The 22,295-nt window shown below is 42.7% G+C and overlaps 2 protein-coding genes across 6 annotated transcripts; one reads left to right on the forward strand and one right to left on the reverse strand.

Annotated features, from left to right (window-relative positions):
• Positions 1-74: 74 nt before the first annotated feature.
• Positions 75-2,612, reverse strand: tmem14ca (transmembrane protein 14Ca). Of its 2 annotated transcripts, none has more exons than XM_033985926.2 (5): positions 2,544-2,612; positions 2,035-2,119; positions 465-566; positions 297-384; positions 75-223 (listed from the first exon to the last, which is right to left on the reverse strand). In XM_033985926.2, exons 2-5 carry the CDS (start codon positions 2,108-2,110, stop codon positions 163-165), a joined length of 327 nt encoding a protein of 108 aa, XP_033841817.1. In that variant the 5' UTR covers positions 2,111-2,119; positions 2,544-2,612; the 3' UTR covers positions 75-162. The 2 variants fall into 2 exon arrangements, with proteins under 2 accessions (XP_033841817.1, XP_033841816.1); XM_033985925.2 differs by lacking the exon at positions 2,544-2,612 and adding an exon at positions 2,188-2,379.
• Positions 2,613-4,099: 1,487 nt separating this feature from the next.
• tfap2a (transcription factor AP-2 alpha) lies at positions 4,100-15,936 on the forward strand. 4 transcript variants are annotated; one of them, XM_055230228.1, is made up of 7 exons: positions 4,100-4,280; positions 8,104-8,523; positions 9,409-9,460; positions 10,685-10,907; positions 11,664-11,782; positions 13,213-13,354; positions 13,996-15,450. In XM_055230228.1, the coding sequence occupies exons 1-7, from the start codon at positions 4,248-4,250 to the stop codon at positions 14,282-14,284; spliced, it is 1,278 nt and encodes a 425-aa protein (XP_055086203.1). In that variant the 5' UTR covers positions 4,100-4,247; the 3' UTR covers positions 14,285-15,450. The 4 variants fall into 4 exon arrangements, with proteins under 4 accessions (XP_055086203.1, XP_033841907.1, XP_033841906.1 ...); XM_033986016.2 differs by lacking the exon at positions 4,100-4,280 and adding an exon at positions 5,801-6,051; XM_033986015.2 differs by lacking the exon at positions 4,100-4,280 and adding an exon at positions 6,595-6,971.
• Positions 15,937-22,295: the final 6,359 nt, after the last annotated feature.

Consider the following 22,295-nt stretch of genomic DNA (forward strand, 5'->3'; position numbering starts at 1 on the left):
TTAATGTTTTGTTACATTTTATACCGTGACTTTTTTCAGTTTACAAAAGCAATAAATGAGACGGCTGCGTGTTTTTTTAATAGAAAGACTGGATTTTGTGTTTTATTTACACAGAATTGTTGCATTTTACAAAACTATTTTCAACAAAGACACTGGTAGGATCTATACAGACTTGTTGGGTTTCTGGAGCAGCGTTAACCCGAGTTTTCCGACCATGAGAAGACTAAAAAAACACAACGTAATCATTATAAAACATGAAAACGATTTGGAGGAGAAGAGGTAGTACTGACGGTTACCTTGCTCCAGCCATGACGCCGGCGGGGAACAGTTTTCTAGAGCCATAAAACCTCTTCCCCATGACGGCAGATAAAGTCCCAGCGGTGCCTAAAAGTCCAAACAAAACGAGGTCAATTTCGAGTAACGTTCTTTTGCGGTGGAATGAGTCGAGTTCAGCCGTTTCTTACCAAGTGACACCCAAATATTATTCGGGTCGTTGGAGATCTGATAGGCTCCCAAACCCGCGAGTCCTCCAAAGAGCAGCCCGGCGCCGAGAGACGGGACGCTACCTGGAAAATAACACGCGCTTTAAAGCTGCTACGTGACGCAAAACTGACTCTTCTGTAGCTTTAAGCCACGTTATAATTATGTTACCTCCTCAAAAAACAGACCTGGAGTTGAGTTTTGTTTCATTTACATGTTTGAGTAACACTTTATTATGTGTCTGTAACATAAGCTCAAAATGCTCTGTTCCACCTTGTGATGTCATAAAGTGGCATATAGTTTTCAAGTTAACAGCTCCTTTTTCCTTTTAGTTCAGTAGAGATTGTCAATTCCAAAGCTGAAATGATCCAAAATGATTCTAGTGAGGGTTTGTGGAGATTAAAAACGCAGTGGAGCACTTTAGGGGTGTGCAAAAATATCGGAATATCGTATAGTTTAATTCAATGATACAGTATCGATATCATGAGCTGCTGTATCGATATATTTTTTTGTATATTTTGCCATATTTTTCTGTCACGGCGCTACATTTGTGTGGCTTGTTTAGCGGAAAGAAGCTTTTTTATGCAGAACATTTGACAGTTGATTCGCTGTTTTGATGATTAAAAACAGGTGTATTTCATCTTATGTTTGCACAGACAGAGGTTTGACAAAAACTTTTAGTATCACAGTCGTTTAAGTCGATATGTTGCGATGCTTTAGAGCTGTTAAACTGCACTTGTCTCTGTAAATGTAAACGTGGAGCTCGTTTTAAACTGTGGATGAAGAATATTGACCAATAGAACAGTTTCATGAGTTGTTCTAGTCGGCAAAATGCAACAACATGCACTTTATGTTCATTCATCTTAAGTAAAACAGAAGATAAATGCACCGTTAACGTTCATTTATTGTGAAAATGGAGCTGATCATTAGGGGTCACCAAAACCTAGATTTTTCACTGAATCGTATCGAATCAATTTGTATCGATGTATGTATCAGAGTTGTCGTACTTTACCTGCTAAAACTAACACACACGACCATTCACACAGACAGTGGCTCCCTCTTTTCTGCATCACTCGAGGAAAAACTAAAACTAAAACACAACTCTGCTCACATCAGTCCATCTGTCCCACAATCAGGGAATAATTTAGCTCCATAACATGCTTCTTTTATATATATATATTGGCAAAATCTTAATGATACCCCGCCTTAGAGCACTTCCTGTATTATAAAATGACATAACAAGGTGGAACAGAGTGCTTTCAGTTTAAGAGAAGAGCCTAAATCTGCAGCGTTTGTGCGTTAAACATGTGTGAATGAAACAAAACACAACTCCAGGTCTGTTTGTGACGAGGAAACAACATTATAGATCAGAGAATAGTGTAATATTGAGCCTTTATCAGCTGTACCTGGCATCTACAAACTGGGATCACGTTATGCAGCGAGGCAAATTTAGTATCCAAGTTTATAAATGCTATAAAAACAGGGGCTGCTCATCTTCTTTGATTTATATAAGCAGTAAATAACAAAAACATTTCTACTTCTACACCACTTTACCTGCTTTCACATATCCCACAATACCCCCAGTGGCAACCAGAGCTGCATATCCATATCCCACCCAGTCCACAGACATGTCAGACACCTGCAAGACACAAAAACAACATTTAAATCAAACAAATACAGGCAGAAATGGAGTAGCTTCATACTCACTGTGGTGCTATTAGCCAAAGGAGTCTGAGTAGTCTGAGGCACAGAGCTATTGAACAGCACTATCTGAGCAACCAGCAAATAAGGAAACATTATAAGTGTCCCAAATCTTCCGCCACCAGGTCAAACAGACTGGTTTTGGGTGTTTTAACATTTTGAGCGTTAGAACTGCGCGTCTGGTTTGGCAGATAAGACCAAGTGACGCATCGGCCAGAGCTTTACGCACAGAAACAGCGCGCTCTGGCCAGGCTTCTGTGCGTAAAGCTCCAAACTGAGGCCTCTGTGTGAAAAAGGCCACACTCTACTCACACTGACATGTCTTAACAAACTGCATAAAAGAACAAAAACATAAGTAGCACCTTGTTTCTCGTGGCTTTTCCTTCGACCTTCGTGTTCTCCAGAAGCGTGTTCCCCACCGAGCACAAAACAAGGTTGCACACGCGTTATGACACTGCGCGGTGGCTGATGGGATATGGAGTCATTTAGGCACGCTTGTTTTATCTGGCATGAGAGTATTATCTAAGTCACAGAAAACTTTCATCACCTTAGAAGTGAAATGTGCCACACTGGACAAAGAGACCCGTGCGTAAAAGGCGCGCTGGATATGAACCTGGTGTTTGTGCGTAAACGCGCAGGTTTTTCAGCTCCATTTTTATATTTCAGGCTGTAAAAAGACTTCAGTTTAATTATTTAGCCTTATATTAAACGCGTTCCTGGAGCTGATACGTTTTAGTTTACTTTTAGGCTTTCTCTCAGACTGTAAACACGTGATAGTCATGACATATGCGGCCACAAGGAGGCGCCACAGGACTGCACATGGTTAAGGTCAGATATGATCTTATTTGGTTATAATAAGAGCAAGTGGAGTGCTTCCTTTTTCCTTCTGTGACAGGCTGTAAAAGTATTTCCGCCCTCTGTAAACCCACATTAACACAAAACTAACCTCACTCTACGTTTGTATTTGTGGTTTTACTCCAAAGCTCATAAACTTTGCATTTTACTCACAATCATTTATTTTATTTTATTTTACTAACACAAAAACACACATGAGATTAGCCTTGCATTTTCTTTTTCCTCAGAGTTTCCTTTTGAAGAGAGTTTTCCCAGCACAGCTCCACATGTCACTCTTCTCCTGTATATTCCTTAAAGTACCGCTACGTGGCGCTCTAACACAACCCATGCAGCCTCCCAACGTGAATTCTCAACAGTCTCAAAACCCTGCGAGCAATCTTTTGGATTTGACCACGCAGTTCAAGCGGAATAGGCAACAAGTTGGAGCGCGCTGGTGGCACTTTTGAATCTGCACAAAACTTTGTTGAATAATGCTCTTTGAAAAATCAGTTTTTAACAGTATTTAAATATCAATATTATTATTTAGCAGGATCATGTCATTAGTAGGGCGTGTGGCTGTGAGCTGTTCTTGTTGCATGAGTCGATTGGAGTGAGATTTATGAGCAGGATCTGTGCGTAAAATAGAAATATAACTGTAAATGTGACCCTGGTGATCCACTGAAACATACAGGCCTCAGCTGCAGGAGATGTCTGTTTGCTGGTGTGTTTTAAGTCAAATATTAAGCAAGTTTTAAATATATTTCAAATGAACCTTACTGGTGTGTTTTGGCTGAGCACAGACTTGCGTTTTATCCCAGTTTTTACACATTAATCTGCTTTAGAACCATCTTAACTCTTCCATTTCTGCACATTCGCATCATTTCTGCGCATTGAACTGATTTAACACTATTAGTTTGGGTTTTTTTTAAAGTTTTTTTTTTAAATAACTTAAACTAACACCACGTTTTCTCTCTGTTTTCAGTCCTGTGTGTGTTTACTTAAGCCAGGAGGGGAAGGATGAGTTATTCCTCCCAGTCCACGCCCGCACCATTGCGCATGCGTCACCAGGTATCCACCGCGCACCGCTTTTATGGCCAGGTGACACAACTCCACTTCAGGCCAAAAAAAAAAAGAGACAAACTTTTACTTTTCTATCGAAGAGGTACATGAGATTTATTGATCAGCAAAGAAGAAAATAAAGAGGAGAGTCCAAAGGCAGCGGCGCACAGAGGATGTCAGTGATGGGCAAAATGGGGGAATGGCAGGTATGTGTTTCTTTTTTTTATGACAAAGAGACGTGTTTAAAGCTGTCATCATGTTGGCTTTAATGCAGCTCTTTGAAACATGTAAGTTCTGTGTCAAATCCACGCAAACCAAGCCCTGTCCTGTGACTCTTTACGCGCGGGTTTTCTTTTAAAATGACTTTATTTTACGCGTTGTTTGTGGAGCTGAAGTTTCCTGCGCGGACATGGCTGTGCGCTTTGATTACTCCCCAAACGGTGATATGTCCCTGGTGCAGACTGTCCTGAGTCTAATGTATAAACAAATGTGTGTGTATGTGTGTGTCTGTGTGTTTAAATGTTTGTTGAAGACCAGGAGAAGAGGCACGTTTGGAACTTTTTATGGGAGGCGTGTGCGTAAAATCACTGCGCCTGTTTTAGCCTGTTCCTTTTATGAAACTCCACTAAAACACAGGAGCAGAGGAGCAAAAAACAGGAGCAGAGGAGCAAACAGGAGCAGTCTGGCCTGTCACTGCGCCTGTTTTAGCCCGTTCCTTTCGTAAAACTCCTCTAAACACAGGAGAAAACAGGAGCAGAGGAGCAGTCCGGCCTGTCACTGCGCGCTGGTTTCATCTTTACTCCTCATTAATAACAACAACAACACCTCGTTTAGTAAATGAGGGGCTGCAGCACAAATGGTAATACAGGTTTTTTAAGGTTTGAAAATGAAGCCAACGCCTTAAAATAGCTGGTAACCTGTCTGCTGACCCCACGACCCGCTGAGGTGAGAGCCGGGCCGGCGACAGAGCAGAGCCGACTCCCGGAGCCGCTCATTCACATGGATCAGGCCCATGTTGTTGTGTTAATCATTTACACTGCCCCCTCCTTTATAATCCAGGACCACGCGCGTCTTTGTGGACCTGTAGACCCACTGTAGATCCACATGACCCACACTATTAACATAACGTTTACAGAATCTCACTGGGATTAAAATAACAGTTAAAAAAAAAAAATCAGGAGTGACATTGACAATAACAAAAAACTGCGGATATGTTATTTGCATCTGATTCTGCAAGTGACCAGAAGCAAACTCTAAATATATGTGAATTAACACAACAAAAACATGACAAAATACAGGTTAAAATTGTGTTTATGCTTCATGGGGTTTAGCTGCACAAATTAAACACACAGGAAGAATCACAGTTACTCCAAATTTGGTGACAGAGTGATTTTTTTATAGCCTGTGACGTTGAACAGTCAGTGGCACCACGAGTCCAGCTCTACAGCAAATGTTTCAAGAGTTATTTAAAGTTATTAAAGTCCAAATATATTTACCACAGCCTGTTTTATCTGCACAAAACTCCTATACATTTATTGTAAGTCCAACAGTCCCAGGTGCGCGCTGGGACCCTGTGCGCGCCCTCCCTCACACACACCTGACTCCACAGTACAAATAATACGCGCGTGTCGTAAACTTTTTTTTTTTTGTACCTGTGCGCTGTCCATTGGGCGCAGGAGAGGCAGATGGGAGAATCAAAACGGCTGTTGATATGCTAATGAGGGCCAGTGCTCTGTGTGTTATTATACACTGCACAGCCTGCTTCAACTTCCACCATTAGAGGGAGACCTCAGAGCGCCAGACAGACACACAGCTGCACCGCTGCAATAAAAAGTAGTTTTTCTGAGCGGGAGCCACAATCCACTGAGTGAAAACAAGACCATAAGGCGATACCTGTGTTCTACTCAAAGGCCACCTCTGCAACCCATGAAAATGCTCTGGAAACTAACAGATAACATTAAATATGAAGACTGCGAGGTAAGGCTGCTTTATGCATTTTTACATTTTTATCATGACATTTGTAAATTATATTTTTAAAAATATAGTTTCATTGTTTTACACCGTTTAAGACCAGACTGTAACATAAATGTCCTTCCTCCAGACAGACTATTTTTAATTTTTTTATGATTGCTATATTCGCAATAAATTAATAATAATAATAATAATAATAATAATAATAATAATAATAATAATAATAATAATAATAATAATAATAATAATAACAGTGTAATATCGGTCAAATATTGTCCTAATTTAAAAGCAAATATTATAATTTGTTTTAATCACAAAAACACGTGTCTTGTTGGTGTGGTGCTTTTATTAAAATAATTATGTATTTTTTTTTCTTTTTTTTTTTTCTTGCTAAATATTTAGCTGAGAGCCCTGAGTCTGTTGCTGTATTTTATTCGTAAATGCTGTGGACGTGTTCAGTGTGTGCTGCAGGTCACTGCGCCGCGTGTTTGTTACGGGTGAAGTTTGACAGAGTCAGGGAGTGGAGAAGCTGGTCCGACGTGTTTTTTTGAGCCGTACGAGGAAACGTGGCAGTGAAAGCAATAAATGCTGCTCTGTGTTTGGAAGATTTATGCGTAAAGTCCCAATTATCAGAAAGACTGAACGAATCCCCGGTGCCACATTACGATTCTTCACATTTGGACGCGCGTAAAGCGGCTTTATTTTGGCGTCATTTTATTGGCTTCGTCTTTCCGGGTTAAAGTTAAAAGTCAGCAGGTGCGACACGGGCTTGTGGAGGCAGACAGCGGTCTGTGGGACTCGCTGACCCGATGGAAGACAGCTCACAGTCGGACTCTGACGTGGAAAACAAAGGGACGAGCGCTCGAAACGCGCCGGTGCTGGACGCGCCTGTCGCGGCGCGTGCGGGACGCTCACCCGGCTCAGAGGTGCACATTGTTTCCTTCCATTGCGCCTTCTTTTTGTCTCTGGTCCACCTCCTTTATTCCTATATATTTCTTTCACTTTTTGCGCTTTGGCCCTGGGACCCTTTTAAAGTGCCCCCTCCCTCTCTCCCTCCTCCCTCCCTCCTCACTCCTGATTCGTCAGACTCAGAGTGAATGTCCCTCTTTTTTGTCTCTCTCTCTCTCCCTCTCCGCTGCTCTGATTAGATATACTGATTCCTCCTTTCAATGGACGTCATTTAAGCGCAGAGTCCTGCCTTGAGTTGCGTCCTCCGCTTCACGCCTGATTTCCGAACCAGTCTTTTTCCTCCCTCTTGTTGTTATTTAGTATTGCTCTAATATTAATAGTCATGAGTGCGTCCGATTAGGAGTGCGAGAGGGAGACGAAGAAGCGGCTCTGGTGCTATAATGAGCTCAAGCAGGAGGACGGCTGCATTGTGATAGAAGCCAGAGGGACGAGAGAAACTTTTTGAGGCGAAAATCCGAAAAACCTTCGTTGTTCAGCGCCAGATGAAGGGCAGTGGGGATTTTACCTTTCGTTTCTGATGGATTATTGTCCTGCTGCGGCGCGCATCTGATCGCTGGGCCGTCGCGATCTTGCAGAAGACACATTTTGTTTTTGTGGGAGATTTCGGTCGTTGTTGCTGTTGGTCAAAGCCATCGCTCGCACCAGCTCCCTGAAACACGCACAAGTGTGTAGAGAACTTTCCCTTTAGAGCACCAAAAAAATCAGTACCATGTTAGTGCACAGTTTTTCCGCGATGGTAAGTTTGAGCCTGAGTCGATCAAATCCTCTTTTATTACGAAACAATTCTGTGTGAGTCTGAAAAACGCACGATCAGTTGTGTTTTAATTGTGAATATTTAAATTATTCATTTATTTTATTGTCGGCCTGTTTTTTTAACAAGAAAAAAAAGTATTTGTAAAAAAAAAAAAAAAAAAAAGGAAAAAAAAGAGATAATAATAATAATAAATGAATGTGGATTTAATTTGGCCAATGCAAAACCCTGACAGAATAAACCAGCCCGTGGAACTTAACTCCAGCCCTGCGCCTTCTTCATTGGTTGTAAATAAATCTGTGGTTCTCTTTTCTAATGCTCCATTCTGTGCGTCTTAGGATCGTCATGACGGCACCAGCAATGGGACAGCCAGGCTACCTCAGCTGGGCGGCGTGGGCCAGAGCCCCTACACGAGCGCGCCTCCGCTCTCCCACACACCCAACTCGGACTTCCAGCCTCCGTACTTCCCTCCGCCCTACCAGCCTATCTACCCGCAGTCTCAGGACCCTTACTCACACGTCAACGACCCCTACTCACTCAACTCTCTACACGCACAGCCGCAGCCGCAGCACCCGGGATGGCCGGGTCAGAGGCAGAGTCAGGAAAGCGGCCTGCTGCACCAGCACCGCAGCTTGCCCCATCAGCTGTGCCGGGAGTACCGCAGGGAGGTGCTGCTGCCGTCCGGACACGGCATCGACACGGGACTCTCGGACTCTATCCCTATCCATGGAATACCTCACTCATTAGAAGATGTTCAGGTGAGAAATGTTCATTTAATTTACCGCGTATTGTCTGAGAAGAAAGAGACGTTTTTACTGTTTATTTCTGCTGAATTTATGGCACAAAAATGATGCAATCAATCTGCTAAAATATATAGAGATGTGTATTTTATTTTTTAGGTTTGACAGAGAATCGTTCAAATACATTTAGTCACAGATCACATGAGATATTTCTGTGTAATTGTGCTCCTTAAATAACACTGGGCCTAATACATTTACTGTGCGTATTTTCCACTTTTACGCACGCGTTGATATCGACCTCGGCTTTGCATTTATTGTGTAACAGTCACTCGTTCACACATTAAAATCGTGTCAAATGCAATTTTACTATTTGAGGTTTTGTTTGAACCCCGTGTCTTTATGAAATAACTCATAATGAAACAATATGAATAGTGGCTCTGCACCGGCAAGTAATAAATCCAGGAGTGAACGCGCGCAGCTGCTGCACAATAAAGAGGCTAAATACAGAAATGACTTTTTTTTTTTTCTTTTCCGGTGTATTTTGTGATTTTAAATTGAGAATAAAAACAATAATCCTCTAATTAGTTTATAGGGCTTTAATGGGTTACGCTGCCTTAATTACTAACCAATAGATGACAAGTTTCTAAGCCAATCTGACGCAGAATGAGGTCAGGATTATGGGACGACGCAGCTGCGTTATTTAAGTCTGAGGAATCTGTCCGTGTAACCTGCTAAAACATAATAGAAATAATAACAGGTATGGGCCTCGGGAGCCGTGTGTTTGGCTCAGTGTAGCCGCTAATTGCGTGATTCTTTGTTATAGCGCCGTGTGGAGCGCTCAGTTCCGCACAAGTGAAACACATTTTGACGCTTTGTTCTAAAATGGTCCGTTTTGTGTCTCAGGCCGTTGAGGATCAAGGAATCCACATTCCCGACCAGACTGTAATTAAAAAAGGTAAGCAATTTCCTCTGAGATATCGTGCATATTTCCACCACTAGGCTCCACACGCACGCGCACATACACACCACGCGCCCATTCTGCTCCACGGAGCTCGGCGCGGCGCGTGATGCCTGACTGATCCTAATACGCACGAGCCTATTTTTCATTACATGCTTTCCAAGTGCATCAAACGGGCTGCGACCCTTTTCCGCGCGATGATGGAATTTACTGAGAGCGTTTGAAAGCAGCGGGGAGATGAGTGAGGCGGTGGGTTTGGAGCATAGGCCCGTGGTGCTGATGATTAAAGATACAGGCCTAAGTAGGGACATAATGTGCCGGCTCTTCGGCTCTTCGGCTCTTGGGCTTTGGAGTCTAAAATGGAGCTGGTGGCACAGGCCTGTTGGAGCTGGTGATGGTGACATTAAAGAGGGGATCCGGTTCATGCTCGTGTCCTTTCAGTGTTGTAGGTTATTGGAGCAGAATATGGCGGGCTTGGCTCACATTTGATCTTATTCGTTCCACGTTTACTATAAAACACAATTACACATTTTTTATTGCCGTTTTAACATTTTTCCTTTTTGAATAATCGCGTCTGCAAATCAGCCTGATCATCGTCCTCTTATATTAGTAATCTCCAGAGTTCGTTTAACTCCTATTGTCTCTATTAGACTCCCCTGAGCCATTAATGTCACAAGTGATCTATCCAAAGGCGCGCGGTCGCCTTTGTCTCCGGTTACTGCGCTCGCACCAAACCCCGAGTAGAGCCAGAGCCAGAGCCCAGACCGAGACCCCAGAGCCAGAGCCCGGAGCCTGGAGCCCGGAGCCTGGAGCCTGGAGCCTCTGCCCCGCTGCACATTTCACCCGCTGTTTTACTTGTTCTCAAAAGGATCTGTCCAAACACTGAAGGAAACATGTTTAATAACGTCACGCGCAACGATGAGAATCATTTAAATGACTCCAGGCTAATGTCATTATTATTATTATTATTATTATTATTATTATTATTATTATTATTATTATTATTATTATTATTATTATTATTATTATTATTATTATTATTATTATCTAAAAGTGTGTGTTTTATTGAGGCTGTTGGAGGCGTACAGGACTTAATCCTCCTTTCTCATTTAGTTAAGGCTCTGCATTGCATGAAATTCACTGAGCACGGTCTCTCTCTCCTCTGACTCCCAATTCCATCCCTCTTTCCCCTGACCTCCTTTCCTCTCCATTTTACTACAGGTCCAGTGTCTTTATCCAAGAACAACAACGTGTCCATCCCCGTTAATAAGGATGGTCTTTTCGGTGGGGTAGTAAACCCCAATGAGGTTTTTTGCTCGGTTCCGGGTCGTTTGTCGCTGCTCAGCTCCACATCAAAGTACAAGGTCACGGTGGCCGAGGTGCAGAGACGCCTCTCACCGCCTGAGTGCCTGAACGCGTCGCTGCTGGGCGGGGTGCTGCGGAGGTGAGTGTCCATGTCACAATCTACCTGCGTTTTTATACAAGCCTCGATTCTTGTAGTGAGCCGCTTCTCCCCCTCTCCCCTCTCTCTGCTCTGTACCAAGAATAATTAAAATCGACCAACCATGACACCCAGCTCCTGCATTTAAAGCAGAAGGGGTCTGTTAAATTCCATATTAACTTCCCTCTCCCTCTATCTCAAATGAGTGTAGGCCTAGTGCGTTTCAGAGCCGCTCTATAGGCCCAGTGAAGGCATTACGCGTGAAAACATTGGTCTCCAGTGAACAGTCCTGTGAAGTGCTGCGCACACGCAGCCTGTAATAGCGCTGCCTATTAAGTAGGCCTTTATTTATTCATTTTGTACTGTAGTTGTCTGGCAAACACGCTCCCTCTCCTTTAGCTGTATTTATAATGTTAATCACACAGACAGAATTCATCCTGTGCTAATCCGAGATAGAAAATCTGGATTTAAACAAACAAAACAAACAACAGAGCAGATTTTGTTATAAAACCAATAATAATAATAATAATAAAAAAATAATGATAATAATGATGATGATGATGGTCACAAAAACAAACCACAATGTGGCAAAAGGCACATGTTTAACTCAGCCTCATCATATTCCTGATCTTCCATCAGTTCAGATGAATTTGCAGGAGACTCTTTCATATCCTCGGTGTTTCTTTGTCCACATGTATCTCACATTCCTCCACGCACACGCCTCTACAGTGTCTTTCTGCTTTGTCTCGTCGTCTGCAGGGCCAAGTCTAAAAACGGTGGGAGATCCTTGAGGGAGAAGCTGGATAAAATCGGCTTGAATCTACCTGCGGGCAGACGCAAGGCAGCTAACGTCACCTTGCTGACGTCACTCGTAGAAGGTAAGTTTTCAAATCTCGTTTTCACTGTCGTTATTCCCGCGATATCTGATGAGCCCCCCTCCTTCCTCCACTCCTCTTGTCTCTCCCTCACTCTCTTTCTCTGTGTTGGAAATCAGCATATGCGCTCATCCGTGTAATGTGGACCGACTTTGCCTCGCAAGTAATAAAGCATGAAGGATGTGTGAGACACACACAGACACACACACACAGACACAGACACACAGAGACACACACAGAGACACACAGAGACACACAGACACACACAGACACACACAGACAGAGCCGGGGCTGGAGAGAGTGTGCTGCTAGTGGCTTTGCAGCGTTTGGCCTTCTCTTTGAGGAGCGCAGGTCCGCGCCTGGCCTAGTTTACCCACTGGATGAATTTGTGTTGAAGTCCAGTTAATTATTGCTTGTTTATTAGGCACCGCTGAGCCGCTTCACCTCGTGCAGGAGAAGTCGATTGATTTATTAACCCTGCATTGTTTCAAACATTCATACAGTGTGGATGTGGCGGCGGGGCTGTGGTTTAATGTTCGCTTAATTCTTTCGTTAATAGCTTCTGTTGCTTGTGCTGAAGATCTTGTGTTGCATGCAAATCGCACTGACCTATTTGGAGCTATATGTTTTGAGTCTATTAAAGAATAAATGAGTCAATTATGGCGCACTGAAAAGATGCCTTTTCGTGACTGGATGGATCCATTCCGTCGCAGTTGAACTGAGTGGCCTCTTCAGTGCGGTGGTATTTGGAGCTGTGGGTTTCCAAAGGTGAAAGCGCGCGCCGGTTCATTGGTCCTTGTTAATCATTATTGCAGGAGGACCAAATGCAATATTCATTGAGCTTCGTAGAAATTTGGTGGTGTATTGTAATGAGCCCCGAGAAATGTAGGAGTGAAGGTAATAAGGAGGTGGCACGTGGGGGCGGGTGTGCGCACGTGCGTGTTTGTGTCAGGACAGCTGCTTAGTGAAGGGACAGTGCGTTTTCTTTAAGTACTGTCATTGTTTATGATCCGTTCCTTTTTATGGAATCGAGTTTACTGGACTCGAGCTTTGATGCTAATTGGCGCATGCGCACTTCCGGAGGCTTTGGAGCAGGAAGCCCCGCAGTAAAAACTCAAGTGCTTCAGGAAATGAAAACCAAAAACCAAGAATGAGAAGAGATTGTCTTAGTATGTCTCAAGAATGCCACATCTTGTGTAATCTGTTCCCATGTCTGTGGACCCTCAGTGCCGCGCGCTCTCGTGATCAATGGCCCCGTGTTAAACAGAACAGTGTGATTCATATGTGCAGCTTTTATTCTCCTTATTTAGGCTCACACTTCTCTGTGAGCCTCGCGTTATTGTAGTTTGACTGTTCTGTACAGATCAGATCAAATCCATAATGTGTGACTGAAGCGCAATGAATAATCACCAATTCCTCTCTCTATTTCCCAGGCGAAGCCGTGCATCTTGCCAGAGACTTTGGTTATGTCTGTGAGACTGAGTTTCCAGCCAAGGCAGTAGCTGAATATGTAAACCGTCAGCATTCCGATCCAAATGAACAAGTCCAAAGAAAAAACATGCTATTGGCCACAAAGTAAGTGCTAACATTCAATTCCATATTGTCACATCACATTCATCCCGTGTTGTTCTGAGCCTCTTGGTGTCATCTATGTGAACACTTTTTAGTAGTTTTTTTTTAAGGCCCATTTCGTGCGTAAAGACGCACCAGTCCTGCACGTGCGCTGGATGTGTGGAGATATTATGCCTTCACTTGGCACATTTTTTTTCTTCCAGGAGCAATTAGTTTAGCCTGTGATTTCAGTGCGCTGACACATGGCTGGGTCCTTTCCAACGCTGCCATTGGTTATTTTTACTGCGCGTCAAACTGAAACACGGGCTTCCTGACACACGCGCGGGCGCGGGCCTGTTTCGGTATTGATGGCGCGCCATTTTATCAAACTCTTGGTAGCTATGGCAACTTACAAGTAATCACGAAAGGATCTGCGTGCATTTATTGGAGCAATTTATTTCACGCTTCCTTTGTGTTTTTTTGCACTCAGAGAAATCCCTTTAAAACAGTAAAGTGCGTTTTATTACATCGGCCTAATTTTTTTCAAGCCTCGATGCGCAAATGTCAAACGGATTCTCTGTGATAAAAATGCATTTGCCTGTCCGTCTGTGTGTGCTGAAAGGTTGATGCTTGGTTTGTTAACACGCGCTTCTCTCTGCCTCCAGGCAAGTGTGCAAAGAGTTCACAGACCTGTTGTCGCAGGACCGCTCGCCTTTGGGAAACTCACGGCCGCAGCCGATCCTCGAACCGGGAATCCAGAGCTGCTTGACCCACTTCAGTCTCATCTCACACGGCTTCGGCACGCCGGCCTTGTGTGCGGCAGTCACGGCGCTGCAGAACTATCTTACCGAGGCAATCAAAGCCATGGACAAAATGTACCTCAACAACAACCCCAACAGTCACTCAGACAACGGCACTAAAGGCGGAGACAAAGACGAGAAGCACAGAAAGTGACGCCACCATCTGCTCCCAGGGCCCACATTTTCACCTGCTCCATGCTCCCGCTCCCACCCACGTCCACTCAGTATAAATATTATAAATACCATATAAATACTATTGATAAAGTTGACCGTGCCACTTCCGCACCTGTTTTGCGTCTTTCCTTTTTACGCACCACTTGTTTGGAATCACAAGAGGCCATCCTCGTCTTCTTCTTATAAAAAATAAAAAGAGAACGCTGCAAAGGAACAGCTCCAGGAAGGAAAACATTTTGTTGTTGCCTCAGACAGAGAGAACTTTTTTATGAACTCTCCCCTCTTTATTTTTATGAGCTACAAAGACTGAAATCATTTACTTCTCAATTTGCTGATTGTGACACGGACTCAACACGCAAGAAAAAAGCTCAACACGGATGAATTCTTATCAGTATTGTGAATAAAAATGAACTTTCCAACAGGTCTCCATCAGCTGTTCTCCTCCAAGTGACCAACTTGAACTTTTTTTTTGAATTTCAACACGATTCGCAGTTATATAAGGGAATCAGTGTTCATGTATGTATATATTTATTTATGTGTAATTTAATGGGAATTGTAAATATGGTGCGTCTGTTCTTTTTTATTTATCTGGTGCCTCCTTGTTTTAGTGGGTTTTGACTCTTTGGTTAGTTCTTCATGTGATTTTATTGTTCTTAGAAAACCTGAAGTTTTTGGGGTATTTTTTTTATTTCTCTGGGATCTATTTCACTTCAGCCCTCTTGTAGCATGTTGAGGCGACATTGAAGCAAAGTGAACAAATTGACCACAAATAAAACTCGTATCTCTCTCTCTGAATATCATCCCGTTTATTTGACACCGCGAGAGGTTGATTTGTTTATATTTTTATACAAGCTTGTGTGTTGTGCCAATCAGAACTCACCTCTTGTTCTCTCCTCGAAAGCACCATAACAGCAATAAATGCTTGTCTTTTTTAAATGTTCGATTCAAAAGAAACACGTTTTCATGGGACCACGTGATTATCTTCTTGTCCTGTCCGAAGTGTCCAAAATTGGAGGCGGTTTTAGCTGTATTGTATAGACACATGTGCTGGCAATAGTTCCCATGCCTGTCAATGTATTATAGTCCTTTGTTGCCCAGAAAAAAATAAATATTTGATACGCTTCATCTCGATTTTATTCATATCATTTAATTTTTGATTCTCTGGCTGTTTTCTTTAACTTTGGGAGTCGTGCTTGTGTTTTTTCCCGGTTTCAGCTGCTACAGTAATTGAGTTTAAGTCTCCCTTGACAGTTGCTCTTTGCAATAAGCAGCTGAACTCATTGTTTCCCTCAAGTATAATAAAAAAATCTGACTTTAAACTTGGTAGTTCAGAGCGCAGGATCCAACACAGGCCAAATGGCACAACAATAATAGTGAGATGCGCGTTTGAAGTGCGCAGCGCCACCCTACAGCTAAAACCCTCTGAGATGTATATGGGCCTGGTGTGCAGTGTTTGCTTGTTACAGACTATATTTGGATCTTTATTCAAAGACACGCATCAAATATTTGTGCTGTTGTCTGGCTGTGTAATCAATGAGCATCGTGTCTCACTCTGGTGGATGTTTATGTGTGTTCCGAGTGTAATTACAATTATAACGAATATTCTCCTAACGTGCCTTTGTCTGGCCCTTGCAAAAAAAAAAAAAAAAAAAAAAAAAAATGACAGCTGGCCTTTTCTTTGCTCTGTGGTGGAGCGTGGAGCTGCACTTGCGTCATATGTGCACATGTAGAGGTCTGTGCGTCAGTCTGGATGAGGCCGTGTTGATGCAGAGCGCGGGGTTTTATATTGTTTTTTTCCTCCTTTGCCTCATTTCACATCGTCCTATCCTCTTTATCTCTCCCAATCTCAGCAGCCATATTTATTCTGATCATTTTTCAGGCTTTAATTCAGAGGCACGTGTGTCTGTGTTTGTCCCGCAGGAGGTTGGGTGAATGAAGCCCAACTGTACATGTCCTTGTCATAATTGCGATGCACGGTGCCGGAGCAGGTGAAGCGAGGCATTGTCTGTCAGGGCCCTGTTTTTGTTGGCTCTAGTCCTCAGATTGTGTGTGGGATCCTGTCCTCGGGCACAATAGCTCACTTATAAAGGGGGAGAGTACCCGGCTGCTCCGGCTCTATTTGGATGCGAGCTGCATGGGGAGAGGGCATAAATAGTCAAAACAATCGTATTAAAACTGGATTCAAAAGGGAAGCCCCTCACGTGTGTCATTAATGCTAATGTCGTTTAATAAATGTATCAGAGAGTTGCTTGAAATGCATTCTGGGAGTGAAACGAACGCATTTGAAATAGTTGTGTTCTGTGACAATAGTGAAAATGTGGTGCGTATTAATAAGACGTAATGGGCGGAATCAGTGCGTAATGGAATTGGAGATGCTAAAAATCCAATTGTCTTCTGTTTATTTACGTGTTTCACCAGCACAAAAATATCATTTTATTGTAAAAAATGTAACATTTGAATAAATGGGCGTCACCTTTTTGCAGGTTTGAATCTTACTTAATAATTTTCTCAGACCTGCCTGGTTCCATAGACTCTGAGGTGATGCAGAGGAACATTATTGGACCATTTGGAGAGGCCCGTGGGGAGAAAACATTTTACGCACTAAAATGTGTCACTTTTTCATTTTAAGATTTTCTATCGATGATTTTCTTTATTTATCACATGTTGGGTCTTATTATTATTATTATATTTTACAGTTTGAATCAGTGCGTAATCCACGCGCTTTTACGCACACATGTGCGTCATTGTTTGTGGTCACACGCGGTTTGGTTGATGCTCAGATCATGTCCTGGTGAAAGTCTGCGTGGCCTAATTAGCCCGTAGCACCAACAGCAGAGGCGCAGGGCACAGCCTTGTTGTCTGAAACGGGAGATCTGGGGCAGCGCTGTTAGGCCCACACTCTGCGCCTCCACTGATGCTGTTTGTGGCGCGGGGGGAGTTTAGTTCAGTTCAGCTTTTAAAAACATTTATATTCAGGTTTAATCAGTGAATTTGCTTTAAAAACGAAAACTCAAAGGGACCACGGTGGCTGATGTTTTGTTTTGTCTTGGAGCGCATTGTTTTAGCTCTGTCACATTAGATCATTTTATATTTACTGCTTTGGACACGAGGCGAGTTTTCCTAAAATGACATTTGATACGGTTATTGGTGAAATCGAATTATGGGACTTAAAAGTTTTCAGTGAAGCGCAAAATGGCTAATTGTCCTCAACTCTGACTTCAGCTGTCAATTGGGTCTTTCTGTGTGTTGGCCCCCCGCCCAGGGCTGACCCTGTACGGGCCCCTTGGCCACTCTGCAAGAAGCCCACAGAGGTCAAACCCTCCGCCACGTCGACTTGATTACTTCAGACATTAGGTAATCGATTAGAAAACATTAAGTGACTTTAGATAAACAGTGTGTCCAGTGTTGGGCCTGTGCAGGTCCAGAGCGCAGCACAAAACACAAGACTGACTCAAATAAAACTCACAATGTGGAAACTGAATTATCAAACATTATAAAACGTATTTCACGCGATTAATCCTATTTTAATAAGGATATTTGAGCATTAGGCCCCTGATAACCTGGTGCAGGAGAGAATCAGCCTCACAGCCCTGTCCTGAGCCTGAGCTGTGTTATTTTTAAAGGAAACTCCCAGTGTTTTGTGCTGCTTTGATTCAGTTGGTGTTGGAGTTTGAGTCATTCGCGTCTCTCGCTGCGTCCTCTGCAGTCCGCCGGGGGGAGTGTCGCCCCGGGCCAAACATATGCTTCTTTCCATTGCACTAATCCAAATGCAGCGTGGAGGAATAATTGCTCGAGTGGCCGTGGCTTCGCACAGGCTTTGTCCCTCACTGGCTCCCGTCAGCCCGGCACACGCCATTTCAATCAAGTCTCTTTCTGTATCAAACTGAGGCTTTTATCAAACAGAGGCTCGTCCTTTTCCCGTGTCTTTTCTCCGGTGTCTGTCCCCGGTGTCTCTGTCCAGGCCTCTGCGCACGCGCTTCATTAATACTGACACATGGAGGGACGGTCCATGAGCAATGACTAAAATCTACTGACTTTAGCTGCAAGAGTTTTGGCTGAGAATGTGCGATATGTGCAACGCTTTACTCTAAATAATAATAATAATAATAATAATAATAATAATAATAATAATAATAATAATAATAATAATAATAATAATAATAATAATAATACATCTGCCTCTGGTGAATATAAATGATAATAATAACACTAATATTAATAATAATAATAATAATGTGCTGTATTATCTTACTCATTGATAACAGCAGGTTTCAGGTTCACTTTTGTTGCACGCGGCACTTGAGCAGATTTTCTATGAACAGATGATAAAAAAATGATTCTAGTAAAATGGAGCATTTGTATGAAGTCACATATTTCTGTTGGGATATAAAAGAAACGCAGAGTGGGGTGTGGGGGCGGGGTGCAGCACCGTGGATGTCTGACTGAATTAATAGACATGATAATTTCACACTATTTCATAGTGAGCTATCTGTTCCATCACAGCAAAATAAAAGGGTCACTGCGCAGCTGTGGCAAAGCCCAAGCGTTATTATGAAGTTTGATGACAGACCCCCTCTCTCTCTTTTCTCCTTCTCTCTGGTACTTCGCTCGAGGCCAGCAATAGCTCCAGGCCACGCCGGTGCCTCCCCGTGATAAAGGACTTAGACTGTGTCTGTGCACAGAGGCAGCAGCTCCACAACCTAATCAACTCACAGGCCCTTTAACGATTGGTACACAGCCCCTCCCTCAGCACATATTTTATCCCCTTCTCCCCCCAAACCTGACTTTGGCACGGGGAAAGTCTGTACTAGTAGAAATAGTAGTAATAATAGTAGTAATAATAGGAGTAGTAGCAGTAATAATAATGGCAATAATAATAATAATGGCAATAATAATAATAATGGCAATAATAATAATAATAATAATAATAATAATAATAATAATAATAATAATAATAATAATACCAATAATAATACTAATAATAATAATACTAATAATAATGCCAATAATAATAATAATAATAATAATAATAATAATAATAATAATAATAATATGGCAATAATAATAATAATAATAATAATAATAATAATAATAATAATAATAATAATAATACTCCTCTCTTGGCTTGTGTCTCAGTAGTGGACAGTGCTTGTCTCTCTGTGTCAGGGGTCAGGAGTCACACTTGAAGCAGAGGCATGTGATCAGTGACTCTTTAAACGCTCATTATTTTGTCCTTCCTCTGTGACGCCCTAATCAAGTGTTTGTTCTGCATTTCACGTCTAACAAAGTACAAAAGTGCCATGAAACTGTTGTGTTTGCGTCGGACACTCTCACTGTCCATTTGCATTTTGTAAAAGAGAAACACAGCATAAACCGGGCGGTAAAATATGTTAAACGTGCGCAACCGTGATGCTCGTATGTGACAAAGTGCTGCCATGTTTGTGTAAAAATACCAGCCCAGTGCACTTAATCTTTAGTCAAAAGTGAAACCATTTCCTATACAGCCTTTCTGGATTAATATAACTTTAAGAAATACCTAAATTAGCATGTAGAGTGGCTATGTTTTAAAAAGCGCACTGTATAAATCCGTTTATTTGGCATGAACACTTGACAATGACTCTCGCAGTAAACCGGCCCATGATGAGGTGAAAGGGGAGCGCGCCGTTTGAAGGAGTCGTGGAGCCGCTCTGGCCTTTTCAGACCCTGAGACGAGCTGGTTTTGATCTCACCACAGGCTAAACACGGCCAACACCACCTGACACTACACCACTATTTCCCCCCCATTACCTTTTGACATGCATATTGACACAAATGTGCAAAACTATAATTTTCTCTGAGAATGTGATGCTCCAGGGCCTCACTTTCATGCAGTGGGCTGTCAGATGTGCTGCTCCCTCACCATCCTCGCCCTCTGCTGCGTTTGTGTTTGTGAGTGGCTCGGAACGTGTTCGGCTCGAGCTCAAATATATGGTCACATGTCAAATATTTGTGTGAGATACTTATCGCCTTGTCAGTCTGAGGAGAGGTCAGCGATGGGCCCAAGAAAATCCAATAACAGCGGAACTTGTGGTGTCCAAATCTCGTCCAAATCCTTGCTAAAACACTTCACTTCGCAAAAAAATATACATGTTTTCTGACAAATTTGTAGGATTATAAACATATATATATCTTCAAAGTGTAAAACGGTTTGATTTGATGGATTTTTACCATTTCCTCTTGGTCCGAGTCCATTTTTTTGGGTGTATTTTGTGCAGTTTTCCATCATCTTTCAGGCGCAACTTCGACAATCCTGTATCTTCTACCTTTTCGGACACGTCGCATTATTTTGATCACATTTCCGGCGACACAGACAGATACAACTTGATGTTTTTCTTTCCCAACTTCCATCGTGTGATCCAAAGCTGTGCCAAAAACCTCAGTCTTCATCAATAACTCCGTAAAAACCCGGTAAACACGCTGTCTCGTCTTCATCAGTCTGAGAAGTCCACCCAAAACCGACGTGCCCGTTGACACCGAAACGCCATAATCAGTGGGATGTTTCGTTGACTTTGAGAGGTCCGGGCGGGGTGGACAGGAGGACAGAGGACGAGGCCCGTGCGTGTCATCGAGTGTCATCGCGTCGGACTTGATTGGCAGATGCTGTGGCGGATTACCGAAGCCGGAGTTGATGGAGGACCAACCTGGGACCGCAGAGGAACCCCCTCCGAAAAAGTGGGTCAGACGCAGGGCCTGGCGGTGCCCGGAGCAGCTCAGGATCTGGTCCCAGGACGGGGGGACTTCTGGTGGAAGAGGAGCCCGCAGCCTGAGGCCTCTAGGATGAAGGCCAACACCCAAGACAATACATAAGACCCTGCACATACATTACAAATCTGGGGTTACACATGCACTTCCATGTTCTGTGTTGGATAAAAACCAAAAAACAAAAGGTGGAAAGATGTCTTCTCTTATGACAACAACACCGCGCATGATTTTATTTTGATTTAAGGAACGTAATAGGACGGGACTGGCGAAAAAAATCACTCCGAATATGAAGAAAAAGGAATTTAAAACAACTCGGAGAAGTAAGTCAAGGTATAAAAACTCTGATGTTTGACGTGTTCTTTTGAAAATAAAATGAAATTAAAAAGTGCCATTTGAAGAAGAAGAAGAAGTCATCAAAGGCTTGTAGTAGTGCAGTACTTTTGGTAGTAGTGTAGTACTATTTTCAAAAGCCAAGCGTATTTTACTTATATCAAAATATTCTTCCATTCCTTCCTGATAAAATCAACTTTACTTTATGGTCAGATTTTGCTAATAGCTGTAAAACGTGGCAACAAATCCAAAATGGACACATGAACTCATACGCAGAGGGTCCATGTACTTCAAATTATAGATTATACTTCACTTTTATTGTTTTTTTGCATGTATTTTTGCGATTTGACCTATACACGCAACCATAAAAAGAAGCATTTCTCGTTTTATCTCAGGGCTTTTAGTCACTTTAGGGATTAAATCGATGCATTTGTGCCCCATCCACCGCAAAAACCAAAGACACCAGTACTTTCCGTATTAGCCTAGTCGAGTTTGAGTACACTTATTTCATTGCAGTATTTCTATTATTCTGATGCTATTGAAAAAGCCTCGGTTTAACAGTGAACCACAAGCTATTAAAATGATTGGAACCCCATTACGGCAGCTTTTCCATCAGCCCAAATGTCTCCTCGGCCACACAAAGAAAAGTTCTAAACCTCTCCATGCAACTTGAATAAATGAATCATTTTCCTAACCCTTGTTCTGAAGAAGTTGCAAAGCAGATGCAAATGAGAAAAAATGTAAATGGCGCCTATGTGAATCCCTCTTTATCTGCGTCCTTGGCCCTGCGTTGGGAGCGTGCCGCCAAATGAGCGCTGTCTTCTTTCAGTAGTCACCTAAATTAAAGCAGCTACGACTAAAGGCTGGGGCTGAAACGCCGGGGCTTTTGCAGTGGCAGCTCCGTGTTTAACACAAGTTCC

The sequence above is a fragment of the Periophthalmus magnuspinnatus genome, chromosome 20 (genome assembly GCF_009829125.3).
Source record: "Periophthalmus magnuspinnatus isolate fPerMag1 chromosome 20, fPerMag1.2.pri, whole genome shotgun sequence".
NCBI lineage: Eukaryota > Metazoa > Chordata > Actinopteri > Gobiiformes > Gobiidae > Periophthalmus > Periophthalmus magnuspinnatus.